At 38.0% G+C, this 21408-nt stretch overlaps 1 protein-coding gene across 1 annotated transcript in view; it reads left to right on the top strand.

The window, feature by feature from the left end:
- The window catches only part of b4galnt4a (beta-1,4-N-acetyl-galactosaminyl transferase 4a), a 125001-nt gene that overhangs the window by 60643 nt on the left and 42950 nt on the right, over positions 1 to 21408 (top strand). The window contains exon 3 of the mRNA XM_060887182.1: positions 10215 to 10310. Within this exon, the coding sequence (XP_060743165.1) occupies positions 10215 to 10310 (96 nt within the window). The remainder of the gene's footprint in view (positions 1 to 10214; positions 10311 to 21408) is intronic.

Genomic DNA, 21408 nt, shown 5'->3' with positions numbered 1-21408 from the left:
TTAACTCTGCTTGTATCAGATAGGTTTATTACCCCTACATCTGTCGTCTAGCTTTGCTGTCAAACAAAACATTAATGATGTTAAAGTGGCTGCTTGATTTGAGCTGATGGAAGGCAGCTCTCCTTCATGACTTTGATAAGAAATAAGGAGTTCTGGCACATAGAGAGGGTTGGCTCATCTTTGACTGATAACGTCTAGGTGACAGCGCTGTCTATAATGTCTGTGAATGTCTGCCTATCATACCTCACTCATAGCTGGCTGTCATCTCGGCCTCAGTCTCGCTTCCTCATTCAGAACTGTCACTCTTCACATAATGGTGTTCATCTCAGCCAACTCTGTACCAGCCGCATGTCAAGTCCTCGCCAGCTGTCACTGGTTTTCATGTGAGAAAAGTCAGTTCGGTTTAAGTTAAGCCAACGGAAAAGGTCAAGTTTAAGACTGTACTCATGGCTTAGCCAGAGATGAGATCTCCATTGTACTGTATGATGAGTCATTTCTCCCCAGGACCTCACTCAGTGAGCAAAGTAGGTGTCATAGTGGAGGCGCAGGGCATATTGTTAGCCATCTTTTCTATAAATATTCCCCCAGAACTGGACATAAAGCAGTTATTTCACGTAAGGAAGACAAATTTATATGAAAGCATGCTATTGTGTAGCTGAATGTGGAGCATATGCTGATTGGGAGCCAGTGGATAAAACGGTAGACAGTAACTACCATTGTTTCTCATAACTCCATCTCAGAGCCATAAAGTTTTCCCTTTTTTACCATCACTTTCTAACTTTTTCCTTCTCTTCTGTGCATGAGCTTATGTTTCCTTCTGAACAGTCTTTTGGATTGTAAGGGGAGTGCAAAGCAATTCAGAGAGGTCACGTTCTAAAACAGTAGCATCCAATCTGACCGTCCAGCTCTGTTGCTTGTAGCAAGTGGAAAAGGAGCTATGATGCGATGTACAGTCAAAAGTCAAGAAGCTTTTATTGTCATTTCAACCATATACATCTGGTTTGGGACATAGTAAACATGTTCAAGACAGTACGGTGACATCATTGACAAGGAATAGTGCTGCACCAAGCAGTACACAGTTTTATAATGATTAAAATGTAATAGTAAAATGCTGTGAATGTAAAAAAAAAATAGTATAGTATAGTATAGTATAGTATTGTATAGTATAGTATCGTATAGTATAGCATGGCATGGTATGGTATGGTACAGTATAGTATAGTATAATATAGTATAGTATAGCATGGCATGGCATGGTATAGTAGAGTATAGTAAAGTATGGTACAAATACAAGTAGTTATTATTGAAGCTCCATTTCTCAGTAAGATCTGGAAGATGTACAGTAGTTACTCTATTGTTACTATATTGTAACTCCCTAATCTCCCAGCTTGTTGTTTAGCGATTTCTTTAAAACCAGTGATGAACTGAATACACTGAAGCTAAAAGGAAATATTGTTATTTCATGGGTGAGAAACTAGACTAACATTATTTCCTTTTAGCTTCAGTGTATTCAGTTCAGTATTCAGTATTCAGTGGTTTTAAAGAAACTACTGTACATCTTCTAGATCATACTGAGATCATCTCTGTCAAAGTGCTTCACTGGTTTGTTTGAATAGGAAGCTTGCTGTTTGTTAATCATTCACTCATATTATGTGTTTGGATTTGCCTTTTTTATATCTCTCGAGGTAAGAAGTGGTGGAAGGCCAGGGTCAGCATGTTCATGATTGATTTGGCCGAAATATAAAAAAAAAACAAAAAACATCTTAACTCTAATGCTAGTTAGAGCACTGGTTTTGTTTGTTCTTCTGCTGAAGGATTGTTTTATTTTCTGAATTATTTCATGCTGCTCAGCATTTAGAGCCATCATGTTTGGCCATAGTGTAAAGCTGCTAATTGCTTCAGCATGGCTCGTCATTCCCTAAGGTAGTACGACACTGGCCTTATGTGCCTCTGGGCCGAACTACTCTCACCTCACACCTATAGCTCCTATTAATCCTGCTTTAAATGAAGTGGAGTCATTCTATCAGGCTAACTATTGACTGCAACACACCCTTAATTACATCCCTTTGCCTGCTCTTGGTTACCTTGTGAATAATTTAACAGTGCCGAAATAATCACACACTTAGTGCAAAAGGGTCTTTCAGCAAGCAGCGGTGAATGCAAAGTGCTGTTCTGCTCCGGCTGAGCATTTCGAGCGTATCAGGGCGATGCATTAAAATCTCAAGTGTACACGTGGTGCAGGGGATGAGCCGACAGGTGACATCTGTTCCTAACATCTCGATTCATGTTTGTAAATGAGAAAAGAAAAAGAACTCGCTTGTTGCCACAAAGAACATTGACCACAGCTGACCTTCTGTACAAATTTGTTTTTTTTTCTGTTTCTTGGCTCGCTCCAAAATAAGACACTTTTTCAAGTGCTAGAGATGTCAGAGACTCTGGTGTGTTTGCTGTTTACATTGCGTTTAAAACACCCACTTATGCAGCCGGGGTGAACGGATTGTGAATAAACTGTATGTAATTAGCGTGAGGCTCCGTAGTCCTCCAGGGAGGGCGTTGAAGATGATTAGGGATTTTATATCCTGCCGTCATGGGGGTTTCTGATTTCTCAGACTGCATGAAGTGCACTCACAAACTGTCATGGTATTAATTAATGAAGTGTATGATTCATTTGTTAATCACTGTCACAACATAAAGTTTTCTTACCATCTTCAGAATTATTCCTCTTCTCTCTCTCTTTCTCTCTCGCTCTCTCTCTCTCTCGCTCTCTCTCTCTCTCTCGCGTTCTCTTTCTCTCTCTCTCTCGCTCTCTCTTTCTCTCTCACTCTGTATTTTGTGTATTTTTTTTCTTTCCCTTTCTTAATCAATTCCCATTCTATTGAACTAAATACTGTAATTTGATGACTAATCCTTATTCCTTTCAGACACCATATGAAGCTTTGTCCCTTACTGTTATTTTATCCGTGCATTTTATGTAGTGTTTTGGAAGCTTGTTTTATTTATTTATTTATTTATTTTAAATGAATAAACTTTCTTAGCTGTCTAGCTTTATCTGTTCATCTATCTTCATTCTTATCTGTCAGTACTTGACCTCTGGGACACTGTTGAGTATTGATAGTAAGTCCTGCATTAGCGAACTGGCTAACTGCTCTACAACCAGCCAGCTAACTATAAAAAGAAGATGAACTTGTGTTTCCTATCTAGTTAACTTGTCTTGTGGTGTTTCTTGTCTGTAATAATATGCATATTATTGTTGTGTTATAAAGTGCTTGAGGTTACCAAGACATACGTATAGGCATTCATGATGTTTGTCAGGGCTTTCAGTCTGATTTTCAGAGCAAATAACACATGGTGAGCTATCTTAATATACTCTGTATTACTCCACTGTTTTAGACTTCTGTATGTTTTTCACAAAGCTAACCTAAAATAGTTTACTCTCATTTCCATAGTGCTAGTCTACTATAGCTTACTCATCATACCTGCAAACTAGTCGCTTTTCGGCGAAATTCACCGTTTTTATTCAAAGTATGTCATATATTGATGGGGGGGTAGTGCTAAGGCAAAGTTTTGGACACAGCGCAGTATACCATCTATCAAGCTGATGCCTCGAGTCTCTACTTCTAATGACTTTTTATGGCGGATGGCAAACCAACTTTTGGTGCATTCACCGCCACCAACTGGACTGGAGTGTGAAGCACTAGTAAGCAGATGACGCCTCACGTCTCAATCATCCTCGCGTCTTTTGACCAATCAGCATTCAGAAGCAAGATAAGGCAATCAACTATTTCGTCCATCACTTAAAGCCGCAGAGGACGAATAAAAAACAATAAAGAGACACATTGCTAAACAATGAAAACAGGCACTCGAAAGGCTTGTGGCGGCCAAAAAACAAAAGAAATAGAAATATTTGTGTTCATCAATTTATTAAGGTTCCAAGGCACTCAAATTGTACAGAGAAAAATTATTTCCAAGAAATTTAGGTAAAAATAGGATTAATAAAAGTGCTCTTTTCACTTGAAGCAAATGTTGTCTTTTCCCTTTATGTTGTTGTCAGAGTGCTTCATTTTAAGTTCTCAATTTTTCTTGGGGGGGGGGGGGGTTTCGAACCTTGTCACCTTTTTCACCTCTTGTGAGTTTGCAGGTATGACTCATAATGCTAGCCTACTCATTCCTACAATGCTATCCTGCCTAAGTTACTCCTTCCGACAATACAGAACTACTAAAGCTTAATCAGATTAATTCGGATCATATACTTGTATCTCGGATCACACACAGCACTGTTCTATAAGTAGTATGAGTGAAGTACCCGGATGATGCATTTATTTAACCGAAAATACAAAATCTGGAATGTTGGACACTACATGCACTTAATACTTACAGCTTTGCTCAATTAGAGGTACTGATGCTGGATGAGAAAAAATTGTAAATAAGTTTTATGACACTCCAGCGTACAAGACATCTTACAAAGGTATGTTCTGCTTTCCAGTCCCTCCAGAATTTTGTGGCGTTTTTTTGTGGTCGTTTCAGCCAAAAATGTATGAACTTTTGAAGATTTTGCGCGTTTTCGAGAAACTATTTGAAATGGCAAAATTGCAAGCACAGGAATCATTTTCTATGACAGCTGCAGTAACGTTCAACACACTGGAACTGAATATGGCTTTGACTAAATGTGTTTAACATGAATTTGTGCAAAATCTGTCGGAAATCGCAAAATTGTGAACTTTCACATTAATAGCCCACATTGTGTGACGTATTTTACCAACAAAAAAACATTTAAATAACTCTCCATATTTTGATAAATGAAGCAGGTGTGTTTGATGTAATTTGTCATCAGGAAACAGCTTATATTTCAGCTTATCCAGAGACAATGCTGTTTCCATAGACAATGCTGTTTCTATGAAATTTAAACACTAAACATAATGTAGCTATTCTTCAGTGACGCCCCTCAAATTCCAGTGAAGCTACCCTCTAAATCATGGTTTGTTGTTTCTCCTGATGGTTAAATGTCTTGGTCTTGTTTTTGTCGTTGGTAGCCATAGGTCATTATTTTAGTCTTAAATTGATTAAGGAGGTCAAGTTCAACACTGCTGCTTATACTGCAGTGATTATACTGATGCTACAATGTTTTATTTTGTTTTTTCCTAAAAAAATGACCTCTCTTGAGGTTTTTCGATTTCATTTCGCAGCATCATTTTGCACTATGCGATGCATCCAAGCCCATGCCAAGAAGCAGAAAAGACAGTGGATGAGTCTCTCTGCAGTGTTTACTGGAGCCCCAAAAAGGGGCTGTGGTTATTTGCAGTACACAGAGCACTTTGTGGTGTCTAGGCCATTCATCAGGATTCAGCATTACTAGATTAAAGCGAGCTCAGGCACCGTATACACACAATGTGCTTTCCTTCTAATGAATGCTAATAAGCGAGTTGTACATAATTTTGCCGTCTATTCGCAATATAACATCTAAACAAAATGAAATAAACTAAAAATTTCATCATCTCACCTAAGCTGCTGCTGCTGCTTTGTGCTTTTACTGTTATAACCTGGTGTCGTACGACAACATTAGAGTCCAATGAAACACGGTATATATTTGTTTCAGGATTTAAAAATGAGATGTACAAGAGTGATGATTCAAGCCGCTCAGGTCATTATCACACATATTGCTGGGTTGAGAAAATTAAAATTTGATTTGTGGTGGGGCTCGTTTGCACTGTGCCGGTGGATAACCTGACATGAAAAATGAGCCCCAGACTCATTTTCACACTAGGACTGTTTATGGTTTAACGAGGAGAATTAATTAACCTCATTGATATTCCATACCTACTATTACTCCAGGTGCCTTGTAATGCCCAGGATCTATCTTTAAGCCCTTTACATTCTCTTTGCACTAATCAGCTAATCTAAACCCACTTACACTGTTTAGCTTGCGACTGCTGAAGTTGGATGTAGGGTGCGAGCAGAGAAGCAAGTGCTGACATGGTTGGTGAATTTTTGAAGTAATTATTAGACACGTTTTTGATTCAGTTCAATTCGGATTTATTTGTATAGTGCTTTTAAGTTAGAATATACATTTTAAAACCCTTAGCAAGTCAGAGGTGACTGTGGTGAGCAAAAGCTCCCTGAGATGATATAAGAGTATGGGGAACATTTAGAGGAACCAGACCCAAAAGGAAGACACACTGGAGTACTGACACATGATTTCAGTTACCACAATAACTCACCTTTAGGAGCTCCAAATCTTTTTGTTTTTATTGAATCTATACAATAAACTGTATATCTAGGCATCTCGGGTTATTTAGACATTTAACCTAAAGCCCTGAAATCTGGGATGTAAAATTCATGTGTGAAGAACAAGATTAAACTACAGCAGTGAAATGCAGCAATGGTGATTTATTCCCTGTTAATACCATCATCTCTGGCACTACATAAAAAATAAATAAATAAATAAATAAAAACCGCTGACTTAAAAGCCAGGATGAAGGACTGTGCCTGCACACTGAGCCAAATCCATGACTGAGCTCTTCTCTAATGGAAATGTTTCTCTTATAAGTTTAGCATTGATTTCTGCACTTAAGCTCCATTAGCTGAACTGAGAAAATGTTTCTAGTGGAATTGAATTAAAGCAAAAATGGAATGGTGGAGCTTAAGCTCAGGTGAGTGGGTGAGAGTTTTGCAGAAGAGTTGAAAGAGTTTTGCTTTGCCAGATATGAGGAGAGTCTGCAGTAACATGTGCTCAACGTTAATAAAGATGTGCCTTCATCTTTCACACTGTGTGTTTCAAAGGAAATAAAATGCTGGTGAATTAACTGAGTAGGTCTCCCTTTCAGCACGCAAGCTAAACGGATGTTTTGGGTTTTTGGGGGAAATCTGATATGACCTTGTTTTATAAATGAGAGATAAAGTGTATACTGTATACTTAATGAGGAAAGCATAATGATATTCATGTAATAGGTTCCAAAAAATAAAAATTAGGGATTTATTTCCTGCAAAATTAAAAAAAAAAAAAAAAAGACCTTGACATGACCTTGTTTATACTGAAATGCTATTAAGACTGTCCTGGAAATGTTTTTCTTTAGAAGAATGATAAATGTTGTTTTTGCCAATAATGCTTACTTAATACAAATGAGAAGTAATGTCCACTGATGGATTTAAATAATAACACTACACCGATCGTCATGTTCAAAAGTTTACACTCCCCAGGCTCTTAATATATGGTGTGACCTTCTTGATCATCAGTGAACGTTTGTACAGTAGCTTTTGTGATGGGTGTGTAAGAGTTCCTCAGTCGTCCTGTGTGAAAAGGTGGATCTCAGCATCATATAGCTGCTGTCAGAAAGGGCTCTAATATGCAGAAGATGCTGGAAATGCAAAGAATGTGCAGGAGATTTCTGGATTTTTCTGAAGATCACTTGGAGGTTTAACTGCTCAGGATAACTTTTTAACTGGTTCATTTGTGTAAATTTACTTGTTTTTGTGTTTTGTGGACAAAATGATCCCTTATTAGTATGTGACCCCATTTTTAACAAACGCTGATAATCCAACTTTAACCCAAATTATATGGAAGTTTTTTTTGTTGTCGTTTTTTATTTATAACATTTACTTGGATTTGAAAACATTGTATTGGGAAAGGCACCAGTTTAACATGCAGTGGTAAAAACAGTGAAGCCTGTCTACAGTGTGATTTCCTCACACAGGCTTTGATCGAAGATATGAAAGCTTCTTGACTTGATATAGGATTGCTGCATGAATGTAAACCTAATCAATTCAGTTTGTAATCAGATACCAGCTGTCATAATGTTTGCAAAGCATCTGTGCCGCACTTGGAATGAAATCACTGCTGCATTGAAACTTGACATGTAAAGCAACGAATTTACTTGTGATTGATATATTGGCTGGAAACTCAAACAGGTGTTTTGGTTGTCCGGTCATGCACAGTACAAAAGTCACTGGGTCAGTGTAGCTCAGAAACATACAGCTCGAGATGAGATGTGAGATGGGATGTGAGATGAGATATTCAAGTTGACACAGCAGCACAGGTAAAAGGAGTAAGAATAAAACCTATATCAAACTAGTGTACAATAAAACTAGCAGAAGTTAAATAGAAATTAGTTGAACTTTTTGGAAGGTGTGTCCCCATTACATCTGGCGTGAAAGTAACACTTTCGCATTTTAGAAAAAGAACATCATACCAACAGTAAAATATGGTGGTGGTACTGTGATGGTCTGGGGCTGTTTTGCTGCTTGCTGTGATAAATGGAACCATGAATTCTGCTGTCTACCAAAAAATCCTGAAGGACAACATGCGGCCATTTGTTTGTGACCTCAAGCTGAAGCAACCTTTGGTTCCAAGACACAACAGCAAGTCCACATCTGAATGGCTGAGGAAAAACAAAATGAAGACTATGGAGTGGCCTAGTCAAAGTCCTGACCTGAATCCTATTGAGATGCTGTGGCATGACCTTAAAAAGATGGTTCATTCTTGGAAACTCTCCAGTGTGGCTGAATTACAATAATTCTGCAAAGATGAGTGAACCAAAATTCCTCTACAGCGCTGTTACAGACTCATTGCAAGTTATTGCAAATGTTTGATTGCAGTTTTTGCTGCTAAGGGTGGACCAACCAATTATTAGGATTAGGGGGCAAACACTTTTTCACACAGGTCCATGTTGGTTTGGATTTTGTTTTTCCTTAATAATAAAAACCTTCATTTAAAAATGCATGTTGTGTTTACTTGTGTTATCTTTGACTAATATTTACATTTTTGTTTGATCTGAAACATTAAAGTGTGACAACCATGCAAAAAAATAAAAAAATCAGGATTTTTCAATCAATTTTCACACCACTGTATATATATATATATATATATATATATATATATATATATATATATATATATATATATATATATATATATATATTCATGTGCAATATTTTTGGTAGTTATATACGTGTGCAGTATCTGTGCAGCTACAGTTAACTGATGACTGTGTGTGTTTATTTTGACTTAGTTTATGTCTCTCTCTGGTCATTGGAAGCTTATTGAATGATGGGAACATAAGTCCCAGGCTGCTGTTGACAATGATGTACTGGTGTACACACTCACTTATTTCCTACTCATTCTTTGTGACCTTCTTCCTGCTGCAGGTGTTGCTTGATCATGACCATCCTGCCACATCAAGCTTTAATCATTATTTATGACTTAAAAAAATCCAAAATTCCAAAGAGTTCATAAGCATTTAGTATTGAACTGTGCATCCTCCTTGTATAGTTTATTATGATTCTGTTGTGTTATGAGCTGTATCAGAGAGGACTTTCATACTGTGAGTTTAGTCTGAAAACAGAGCACAGTTTGCATGAAAAATTGGTAAAACAAAGCTGTTGTGTGAATTGGGACGCACACTATGGTACTCAGCCCCAGACTACCTGTAGGAGGTGGTGAGTTTGGTTGCACTGGAATTGTACCGAGATTCCTGTGAATGTAAACACAGCCAGTACTCTGGTCTCTAGTTGTTCAGGAAGTAATATAATCTGCGCATGTGTTTTAGCCTGATGACAACATTAGTTTCCACAACACGTGCATCATGAGCAGCAGCGGAATGCTGTGGGACACAGAAGAGATGAGATGCCTTATAATAGTACCAAAATAATAACACAAACATAAATAAATAAATGGTGAGGTGTGTTGTGTTCTCCACGCATGTTTGTGATGATGTAAGATGAACGCAAATACACCAGGGTTCGATAGAATCAAATGAAACCAGACCAAAGCTGCAGGAACCCCAGGAACAATCAGACTCAGATTCAGACGTCAGGCAACGTGACCTGTGTGAAAACCACCTTATTCTTTTATGATGCTCAGTATTACACTCAACTCAAAGAAGAGTTTTCATCTTAAGTCTTTACCATATTCAATGTAGAGTAGATACTCTTAGATAAACAGCAACTTGTCTGCAGTGCAATTTGGCAGTTTTTAGATATGTTTAAATGACTTTAGATTATAATAGAATGACTTTATATTATAATATATAATAGATTATAATAATAGAACAGTATGAGGAAGATGAGTTTAAACACATTATATCCAAATAGCACTAAAGCATAGATACAGACTGCTTCTGAATTTATTTAATCACATATAATTAACCTGATGTTTTTGCTCTCTCTCTCTCTCTCTCTCTCTCTCTCTCTCTCTCTCTCTCTCTCTCTCTCTCTCTCTCTCTCAGGAGGATGAACTTCATGCTTCTGTGGCTGACAGAGATCAGTCTAAGATCCTGAAGTTTCTTGCTAAGAAGCACAAGAAGTTGCCATGGAAACCCGAGGTTAGCCTGCATCTTTGCTCTTTACTTTGATTATGAATTTGGCACCATAATGATCACTTTCCTAAAATAAAAACAGCTTGTTTATATGCATGTGTTTTGATAACTCCAGGCCCTACCTAGAAGTATGCGGCATCTTCCAGCAGTTTTGAAAGCAGGCTAGAATTCAAGATTAGCATTAAAAAAAAAATTCAGATTAGAAATCAAAATTAGTTAGGAAATAAGTAATCTAACATAAGTTTTTGAAAGCCTATTGAGATTATTGATTTTTGTTAGCATATAATCAGTGTAATCTTGAGTTTGTTCATATTGAGGTTTTTTTGTTTGTTTTATTTCATGCTAACTAGCTAAACTGCCTGAATCATAAACTAGCTCATGTTCCATTTATATATTTTCCAAATGATAAATAACACCGTTCTCGACCTGAATGGCGAGTGTATAATGTGTTCCCTTTGCCATGTAGAAAACAAATCAATTTGAACACAACAGGTGTGAGTGATACAGAAGAACTCTTCCTCTTTTGAGTTATAAATAACTCAGCTGCCTGTTTTTTATTAGTTTAATATTGATTCCTGCATATTAGAATAAAGAAAGACTTAATATGATAAAACTCAGTTATCTGCATGCTTTGGCAAGATAGATGCATTAATATGAGAGTCTATTCAAATTTCTTTTAATTTTGATGATTATATCTGACAACTAAGGAAAATCCCAAATTCAGTATTTCAGAAAATTATAATATTACTTAAGGCCAATACAAAGAAAGGATTTTTAGAAATCTTTTTGCCTGAATTACTGCAGCAATGCGACATGGCATGGAGTCGATCAGTCTGTGGCACTGCTCAGGTGTTATGAGAGCCCAGGTTGCTCTGATAGTGGCCTTCAGCTCTTCTGCATTGTTGGGTCTGGCATATCGCATCTTCCTCTTCACAATACCCCATAGATTTTCTATGGGGTTAAGGTCAGGTGTGTTTGCTGGCCAATCAAGAACAGGAATACCATGGTCCTTAAACCAGGTACTGGTAGCTTTGGCACTGTGTGCAGGTGCCAAGTCCTGTTGGAAAATGAAATCTGCATCTCCATAAAGTTGGTCAGCAGCAGGAAGCATATCGTCGGTGTCAGGCGGAAACCTTGTATGTCCAAATTTGGTCATTTTAATATTTTTTCACATATCGATGCTATTGGTCAGTCCCCATGTGGGTCTGTTATTTTTACAAGTCTTGAAATTAGCTTGAGCGCAAATCTCATAACTCCATTGGACACTTCAACTGTCCACCTCTTCTTCACTCTGCGGGAGAGATTCTCGGCATATTTCTCCTTAATAAGAGTCACAACGAATCAACACGTCTTCTGAGGTAAATGTCTTCAAAACACTGGGCTCAAAGAAAAAAAAATCTTGACCCCCGCTAATTCTGGTGCTCGTCTGAGGACAGGAATTTAGCGCAAGACAATCCACTGCAACGCGGACTAAACCCTGTGCACTGCAGATAAGGTACGGTGTTTTTTTCATTGCCTGAAAAATAACGGTTTTGGAGATATGAGGATTCTGCCCGACAGCGACGATATTCTAATTATATGACCAGCATCTGTATATAGTGGGTTTAAAATACCACGAAATCTTCAAGCATGTTCATTATAGCACACAAGTATATGATTAGCCAAAATGTATTATCATAAGTTATCCCTTTAAAATGACTTACAGTTAAAGAAGCTGTTTGTAATATTGGCAAGCCTACTCCTTATACCCAATCACCTCAGTTTCTCTGTTGAAACAATGTGTGCCTTGTAAGTTGCCATTAGAGAGTGATTCTGGACTGCATACAGTAGCAGTGGCTCTAGAGCCACGGATCCTCGGAACACACGCTGAACGGGACACCATTGAGTTACAGGAAACCTTCACAGCTAGAGGAAGTTTAACAGAGCCAATCCACCTACGTGCATGTTTTTTGGAGGCAGCAAGGGAACCACAAATCACAGATATGCAAAACTCAGCACAGATAGTAACCCATGATTGAACTGTAAGGCTGCAATGTAGCCCACTTTGCAGCATGTAAGCATGCCACTGCCTGTTTAAAAAAAAAGTCTGAAGTGTTGTTCATGACACATTTTTCCTGTGAGATGATTTATTTCTGAGTGATACATGCTTAGTGCTCTGGGGTGGAAAGAGGAGAAAATGATATATCATTTTCCCGAGGACTAAACTAAGAAGAACTCTAATGGTGGCCATTTAAATGGATTGGTTCTGACCTATCATACACAGTTTGATCAGGGATATGACCTACATGTAAAAAAATAACATTTAAGGAGAAGGACAAGATCTGAGAAGCGCGACACCCCCCTTTAATCATGGAGGTGACCCAAGAAGTATGGAGAGAACATGCAAACTCCACATACTGTAAAGGGCAGAGGCGGAAATCAAAAGCAAATGTGCTAACCGCTAAGCCCCCCAAAGTATCAAGAAATACTTCTAAACAATACAAAATTTGAACCTTCTGAAAATTTCGGTGTAAATTATCTCTCTCTTATTGTGTATGCATTCAGTTGATCACATCACCATGCCTGGTTTAGAGCAGGGCACACAACAAGGTCTACAGCATTACTGGCTTTTATTATTAAAATATCTTTGCAAGGTTTAGTTTTTTCAGATTTCTGTTTAATTTGCTGCTGACTGAAGAGGCACACTTCATTTCCCCAGTGGTGTCTCAAAGTCAATTTGCAATTGAGGAATATCATTTCAGGCACACTCTGCTGCTGCGGAATTACCTTTGTAATCATTGTTGCCTAGTTCTGGCTGTCTTGCTTAAAATAATAGGGGTGGCAATTTACTGTGAACTGAAGAAGCATTACAGCAAGCCGGATTGCTAAGGTTCTAGGTGAATGACTGACAGATAATCTTGGTATGCCTCATTTGCCTTAGGCAATAAGGTAAGTGATGCAAACCATCTGTAAACCATGTGGGAATTTTTTTATTTAGTCAATAGAGCAGTAATAAGGATACAGCAAATGTGAGGTCAGCATGAATATATATCTCCTTTTTTTATTTTCAGAATGAAATAGCCAAGCTAACTGTTACCTGATACTGACATCTAGCTGGCTCAGTGTTGCTGAATTACCAGAATGAGCAAAATACCTCAAGCATGATGCTGACAAGCTTTAAAACAATTTGTTTCTTGTTCTGTGTCACTCGAATTTGCATTGAGTTCATGGAATAAAATATACCAGTGGATTGGGCTGAAAATGGTCTCAAATCTGATCCAATAATTATCCATATGTATATATATATATATATATATATATATATATATATATATATATATATATATATATATATATCCCTTTTTACAATAAACATCTGTGTTAATTTTTTATATAACCATTGTCATATTCTTGACCAAGAACCAAGATCTTTTTTCCTTTTATTAAAACAAATATAAAATTTTCCTCAGTTGACAGTTACTCAAGGATACAACTAAAAAAAAACGTATAATAACGTATAATAATCAGTTCCAAAGATATAATAAAGCATGAGAGTAAACTAGAAAGCAGGCTGATGCTAAGATAACAGCTAGGTTATGGCAAGATGTAATACAGGTCACTGGGCTAAAAACTAGCTAGGATAAGATGCTAATGGATAAGCAGAAGACTAAACTAGCCAGAAAACAGGAATAAAGAAGACAAACAGGACAAAGGGCATGTGGTACTATGCAAAACAATAACAAAGCAACAGCAATGTGCAAACACATGCAAAGGTGCAAGACATCACAAACTGAGACTCTGAGGGGTGGATAAATATACAGTCCTGAAAATGAGCTGTGAAATGCACAGCAGATGTTAGTAGTCAGGAAAGGTGGAGTGTTTAAGAGATGCTGCTGAAGTCATGAGAGCAGGACAGGCTTACATGCCTTAGTTTCATAATCCTATACTCATCACACATACAGTATACTATACCCCACACTCATAACTACTGTACATAACTTACACTCATGACCCCATACCCCACACTCATAACTACTGTACATAACTTACACTCATGACCCCATACCCCACACTCATAACTACTGTACATAACTTACACTCATGACCCCATACCCCACACTCATAACTACTGTACATAACTTACACTCATGACCCCATACCCCACACTCATAACCAAATACCTTACACTCATGACCCCATACCCCACACTCATAACTACTGTACATAACTTACACTCATGACCCCATACCCCACACTCATAACTACTGTACATAACTTACACTCATGACCCCATACCCCACACTCATAACTACTGTACATAACTTACACTCATGACCCCATACCCCACACTCATAACTACTGTACATAACTTACACTCATGACCCCATACCCCACACTCATAACTACTGTACATAACTTACACTCATGACCCCATACCCCACACTCATAACTACTGTACATAACTTACACTCATGACCCCATACCCCACACTCATAACTACTGTACATAACTTACACTCATGACCCCATACCCCACACTCATAACTACTGTACATAACTTACACTCATGACCCCATACCCCACACTCATAACCAAATACCTTACACTCATGACCCCATACCCCACACTCATAACTACTGTACATAACTTACACTCATGACCCCATACCCCACACTCATAACCAAATACCTTACACTCATGACCCCATACCCCACACTCATAACTACTGTACATAACTTACACTCATGACCCCATACCCCACACTCATAACTACTGTACATAACTTACACTCATGACCCCATACCCCACACTCATAACCAAATACCTTACACTCATGACCCCATACCCCACACTCATAACTACTGTACATAACTTACACTCATGACCCCATACCCCACACTCATAACCAAATACCTTACACTCATGACCCCATACCCCACACTCATAACTACTGTACATAACTTACACTCATGACCCCATACCCCACACTCATAACCAAATACCTTACACTCATGACCCCATACCCCACACTCATAACCACATACCTTACACTCATACACTCATTACATTACACTTAGACTCATAACTCCATACTTCTTACATAATGTATTAAAGACATCAGAGTCATGTCCTACAAGTATATGAACAATTATTCTATCCCTCTTGGTAATCTGTGCGTTGTTAGTTTACATGAACAATGCGAGAGTAATTCCTGATGTCATCCTGAAGCTTTTAGTCCACAGTGCGTAGTACATTATTAGCGTCTTGACTCAGTTGGTGTTACTGGCACAGGATATAAATCATCAGTTTTTTTGTTAGTTAAGGAACAGCTGCTATTGGCCAACTCCAACTCTTAACCAAAGTGAGAACAGCTGAAGAGCCAGTCACAGGTGTGTGTGAAAGTGCCACAAGGCCAATACAGTCTCTGACAAGGAGCAATCACGTCGAGCCTGAATGCCACCGTCTGCCAAATACCATTGCGCTGTAGTAATGACCTGCTGCCGGCAAGACGCAGCTAATTACCACATGCTTTCTGCTCTCCAGCCAGACGGCTAGGCAGAACAAAGCAGATTAACCATAACTCCCATTGTGAATTTATCTACTGACATAAGCACTATAATGGTATAAAAATGTCATATAACATAAAGAATGAGGTCTTTTGCTATGTTTTGTGGTTAAACAGAATCTTTGCTCTGTTTTCTTCTTCACAATTGCATCTTTATAGTTTTTAGGCCTTGACACACAGTCCCTTCTCTGACATTTGTTTGGAAGCTAAGAAGCTGAAAGATCCCTGACCTGCATGGGTGACCAGGATCTGCCTGACACACTGAATTGTATAGGACAAAGTGATTAAACTGCAGCTTGGGATAGTCTACAGCACTGTCTTATCACAGACATTGAGTGGCATCTCTCATTTTTAAAAATAAATGTATTCATCAAATTCCTATTGAAAACAGATAAAAGTTATTATGGAGTTCTTAATGAGTTCATTATGGTGGTAATGAGGAGCATTCAAGTGCTATTTCAGTGATTGAAATATGTTTTGACGTAATAATGGTTTGCACTAATGATTCGGTTGCCTTTTATTGTTCATCAGCTTTATCACAATTTTTTTTGAACTGTTAGAAAAAGAAGATGACAATGCTTTCCTTTCCTTTCCTTTCTTTTCCTTTCCTTTCCTTTCCTTTCCTTTCCTTTCCTTTCTTTTCTTTTTATTCCTATGCTTTTATTTTATAATTTCTTTTTTTAATCATCACTTTCATTTATCGTACATTTTTCACTTATTTCATTTTATTTGTTTAATACTTATATTCTTTCCCTTTCCTTCCTATAATTCTTCCCTTCTTCTCGCTCGACCCAGTCCACCCCACCCCTTGCTTCCTTTCCTATTATTTTATATAGATTCTTTTCCTTTTCTGTTATTCTTTTCCTTAATTCTTTAATGTTTCCTTCCTTCCTTCCTTCCTTCCTTCCTTCCTTCCTGACTGACTTCTTGACTGACTTCCTGACCGAGTTATTAGCTCCATATTAGCCACAAAAGGCACACAGAACTCCAAGCTTCTTCGAAATAGAAACATTGGCATTACTCTTTTTTTTTTCTTTAATTATTTTATTTACCCAATAGACATTTTTTTCTTTGCCTCTGTTTGTTTTTCTCCAACTTTCTTCAACTCATCATAAGGAACAGTTGGGCATGGCAGTTACTCGCAGCCATTACATACCATCAGGCAATCAAACTGAATGCGGTCTATATTGCAGCTCTCTCCCGGGGACTGATTACTGCGGGGTAAAAAGGTCATGTGCAGACGGGAGATGATCTTTATCTGGCATCTGTAATATACAGTCCTATCTACAGCAGCACATCCTCTCCAGCACACATTCTGATGGAACATTTATGACGGAGACTGCTCGTTAAAATGCATCTGAGGTTTTAACCACCGGGGAATAAAGGTGCATTAGATGCCCACAGCAATTTTTTGAGAGCCTCGTATCACACGTCATTCTGAAAGGCGGTACCACCTTTATGTCACCTGGTAACCTGTTTTTAGAGCTTGTGATGGTATGTGGGAAGTGATGCATGAGGCAGGTGGCTGAGGTCCATGAACTGTGGAGGATCTCTAATACTGCTGAGATTCTGATAATCTACTGGCCTGAACAGTTAACGGCCTTGAGAGAGTCATGGCAAGGTCATCTGAGCATATTGTTATTTTTTTTTTATTCAAACATTGCATGATAGAAGAAGCTGCTGTATATTTTGTGACTGAAAAGGTGTGATCTTTTCTTTTCTGTGTTTAAAAGTCTTATTTTTTAGAGACCTGTCATTCAGGTAGACATGTTTGCAAGGTGTTTTCATGCATCATCACGCACACACACACACACACACACATACATACACACAGAAGTGCTACATTTTGAGCTCTATTAGGTTAAATATAGAGCGTGTATCTGCCGAGAGTGTACATGCGTGTACATGCATTAGTGAAGCTTCAGTTTCTTGAGAAACAAAACTGAACAAACTTTCCAAGGGCATCAATCAACCAGTAGTGCTCAAAAGTGACTAGGGAAAACAGATTCAAAGACTATTTTACTATCTAACAAACTAACTAACTAACTTCCTCCTTAGCCCCTGCCCCTGCTCCATCCCCTTCTCCATCACTTCACTGTCCCCTTCCTCCAGTTCTTTGATATAGATGTTAGCATGCAGTGATTGGCTAACAGAGGTGTGTATTTTTTCCTTTAGTGATGCCCACTTCCAAAATTTAATCACAGCTATAAATGAATGTCTTGAGTTATGTTACTTCCACTAGGATTCATTCGCTCATCAACAGTAAGTGCTTTGCTTTGGTCAGTGGTGTGGTGGGTCTGGAGCTTATGCCAGGAATACTGGGTGTGGTGAGGGTGGGATAAGCTCCAGATCTACCACAACCCTGAGCAGAGTAAAGCGTTTACTGTTGATGAATAAATGAAACCAGTGAATTACAGGGCCACAAGGATTTGATGATGAAATTTGTAAGAAGAAGAGAAAAAAAATGGTTTAATTGTGTATAAAAGCATTGCTGGAATTTAGAAGCAACACAAAACAGACATATTTTCATTACAATACACATTGCAAATAGTCTCAACCTCAGACATCAGGCCCACAAACTGTTGGCTGAACATCTGATGCACATGGCACACAAAACTGATAATGCTTCATTGGTTTTAAAGTCAACATTTGACTGGTTGGATTCTACAGGATATTCAGGAGATTTGTGTGTCGTGTATTTTAACATTCCTCTTGGCAACAAAGCTGTTGTGATGGAAGAAGGAAGTCATGTTTACAACTGTGACAATAATAAGTGATTATGATAATCAAATAAATGCTGGATTTGCCAAATTATCTAAGTTTACAGTACAGGCTCATTAATTTGCATGACATTCTTACTGTAAATGAACGACCTATGGTTGCACACTGGTCTGTTTTTGTAGGGACGTTGACTTCACATATTCATGGCAATAAACATGGTTCTGAACAAAAAGAACTGACTGGTTGATTTACAGTCAGCCAGTCAGACACCCTCTTTGGTGGTCCTTGGCCAATAAAAGCTGTTATGGAGTCCAGATTTCAGATTACACCTTTCTATGTAAAGATTTATGTTTGTGTTCTTGATTCTTAACCAGGATGCTAATTTTTAGGATAGATTTGCTATAGACCTGATCTGCCTTTTCAAGCTCTGAAACTCTTATATAATAGAGAAAAACAACAGAAATTTCCAAATTTAGTCTAAACAAAATATATATAAACCTTCAGTCATTAAATATATACTGTTTTGAAACCCATTATGTGTCTTACTGCATTGTATTGAACACACACACACACACACAATCACACTATGGGCATACTTAGTGAGTATGTGGTGGGTGGAATGGCTTTGGTCTCAGAGTCATTAGCTGTTGGCATGCGTTCAGAGCTTTTAGCTTTACATTGCAGCTGAGCATGTACACTCATACACACACACACACATACACACACACATACACACACAGAGCCATGTTAACCAGAGAGACACACTAATACAGCCAGTGAAACAGGTCTAAAGACTAAGGCAGGTGGATAAGAAGCAGGCTTTGTGTGTGTGTGAGTGTATACATGTGTGTTCGTGTGTGTGCATTTGTCTTTTTATGAGAGAAATGGGGAGAGAGAGAAAAACAGAGAGAGTCTGGTCACAGTAAGTGTGTTGCTTCAACCATTGCTCTATGGAAGATAGTGGGGAATTTTTTGCAGAGAAATGAAACATTCAAAGACATACAGAGCTACTGCAGACGCCTTGGGCTTTTAAACCATGGACACAAAACTATCAGTATCTCATATACAGTATATAACAAGCCTGAAACACATGAGTAGTCTATTGCCTATTATTTCTGTTTTATAGTTTTGTAATGCTTGCTATTTTTTCAGTTCAGTTTAATTCTGTATTATTTTTCAATTGCTTCAAAGCATCTTTACAGAAATTTAGCTTTAGTTTTAGATTCCAAGAGCCACCAGTGACAACAGTAACTCATTTAGACAGCATGAAGAAGAAACCTTGAAAAGAACCAGACTTAGAAATGGGAAGTCATCCTCTTCTCACTGTCACTGGATAGATGAATTATAAATCATGAAAATATACAGGAGCAAAAGAGTAAAAACAAACAGTACTGAGAACAGGATAGGCTTTATGATTACAGCAGCTAACCCTAACCCAAAATAATGATTTGTTCTTTATATACGTGAGAGTATACAGAAAAGCAGCCATTGAGTCACATAAGTACAGATGACTCAAGAAGAATTATGACGTCTAAAATTATAATATTAGTTCATATATAGCTTAACAGAGAGAGGACAGATTATTAGGTATACTACAGTAGTTTAGTGTGCTATTGTACTGATCAGGTCTTTAGCTAAGACAGCAAAACTCCAACCAAGAGCCAGAATGTAACACAAGCATGAAGACACCATGGGACATAGGCATTCTGCCACTTACCACTTTTTTGCTGTTTATTCTTATGCATAATGTTCTTCATTCTTGCACTGGCTGCTGGAATAAAAATCAGTAAAGTGTCTATAGTTCTATCTTTCTTGATAAAATAGTAGAAAATGGCAGAAAATAAAAAAGAGTGATTTGAAAAGTATGTTTATAGACGTCTAACACCAGTGTCGGGTAATCTCTGCCCTTTTTTAAACCTTGGGATAAAATTTAAAATCAACATGCAGAGGAAAAACAATCTGTTGTGAGGGAAAAGTAAAGCAATTGGTTGCTGCTGTGAATTAGTTACTGGATATGGCTTAGTTCTGCCTCCTCCTGGATTATAGCAATATAACTTTCCCTGACACAGAAATCCAGGGCTAGCAACAGAGGTCCTGGAGAGACAGAAATAGAGCAGCAGGTCACTACATATGAACACTAGGTTTAATTGAGTTTAATTGAGAGGACTTTGTGTGCTGCTATGGACAGTGAGAAGACGAAACTGTCTCTAATCTTCTTTTATTGATTTTATTTGGGGAACGCAGCAGTGGGAGAGGGGAATCAATGCCAAGTTAACAGCAAAGAATAAACAGTAACTTCACTGATGGCCTTCCCCTGACTGAGACAATCATGTCTTAAGTAGTGGGGTGAAAATGAGCCATCATGAAGCTAAAGACATGGCCAAGGTTATTGGAATTGGCTTAATCGACATTGAAAAGACAATACAACCAAGCATACGAATGCCGGCTAACACTAATCAACTCTGTCCTGCATCAAGGATGAGGATTTTCTGCTTTATGCTAGAGTTTGTTTTGTTGGTGTTCTTTGGATCTAGAAATGTGTATTTATTTCTAGATTTATAGGTGAAGTGAATAACATTGATTATCTTGTTACACTTTAACCTCCCAAGGGGATGGATCTATTAGACAGCAAGTGAACAGTCAGTTCTCGAAGCTGTTTTAGAAGCAGGAAACATAGGTAAGTAACTTTGACAAGGGTCAGTTTGTGGTGGCTTGACAAGTGGGTTTGAGCATCTCCAGTACAGCTGGTCTTGTGTGGTGTTCATGGTATGTGATGGCTAGTTCCAATCAAATACCACACAGCAAAAATTGTTGTTGAGGAACAAGACAAAGTGTTCGT

The sequence above is a fragment of the Tachysurus vachellii genome, chromosome 14 (genome assembly GCF_030014155.1).
Source record: "Tachysurus vachellii isolate PV-2020 chromosome 14, HZAU_Pvac_v1, whole genome shotgun sequence".
Lineage (NCBI taxonomy): Eukaryota > Metazoa > Chordata > Actinopteri > Siluriformes > Bagridae > Tachysurus > Tachysurus vachellii.
Note: the sequence above shows the minus strand (reverse complement) of the source record. Positions and strands in the feature narration are given on the sequence as shown.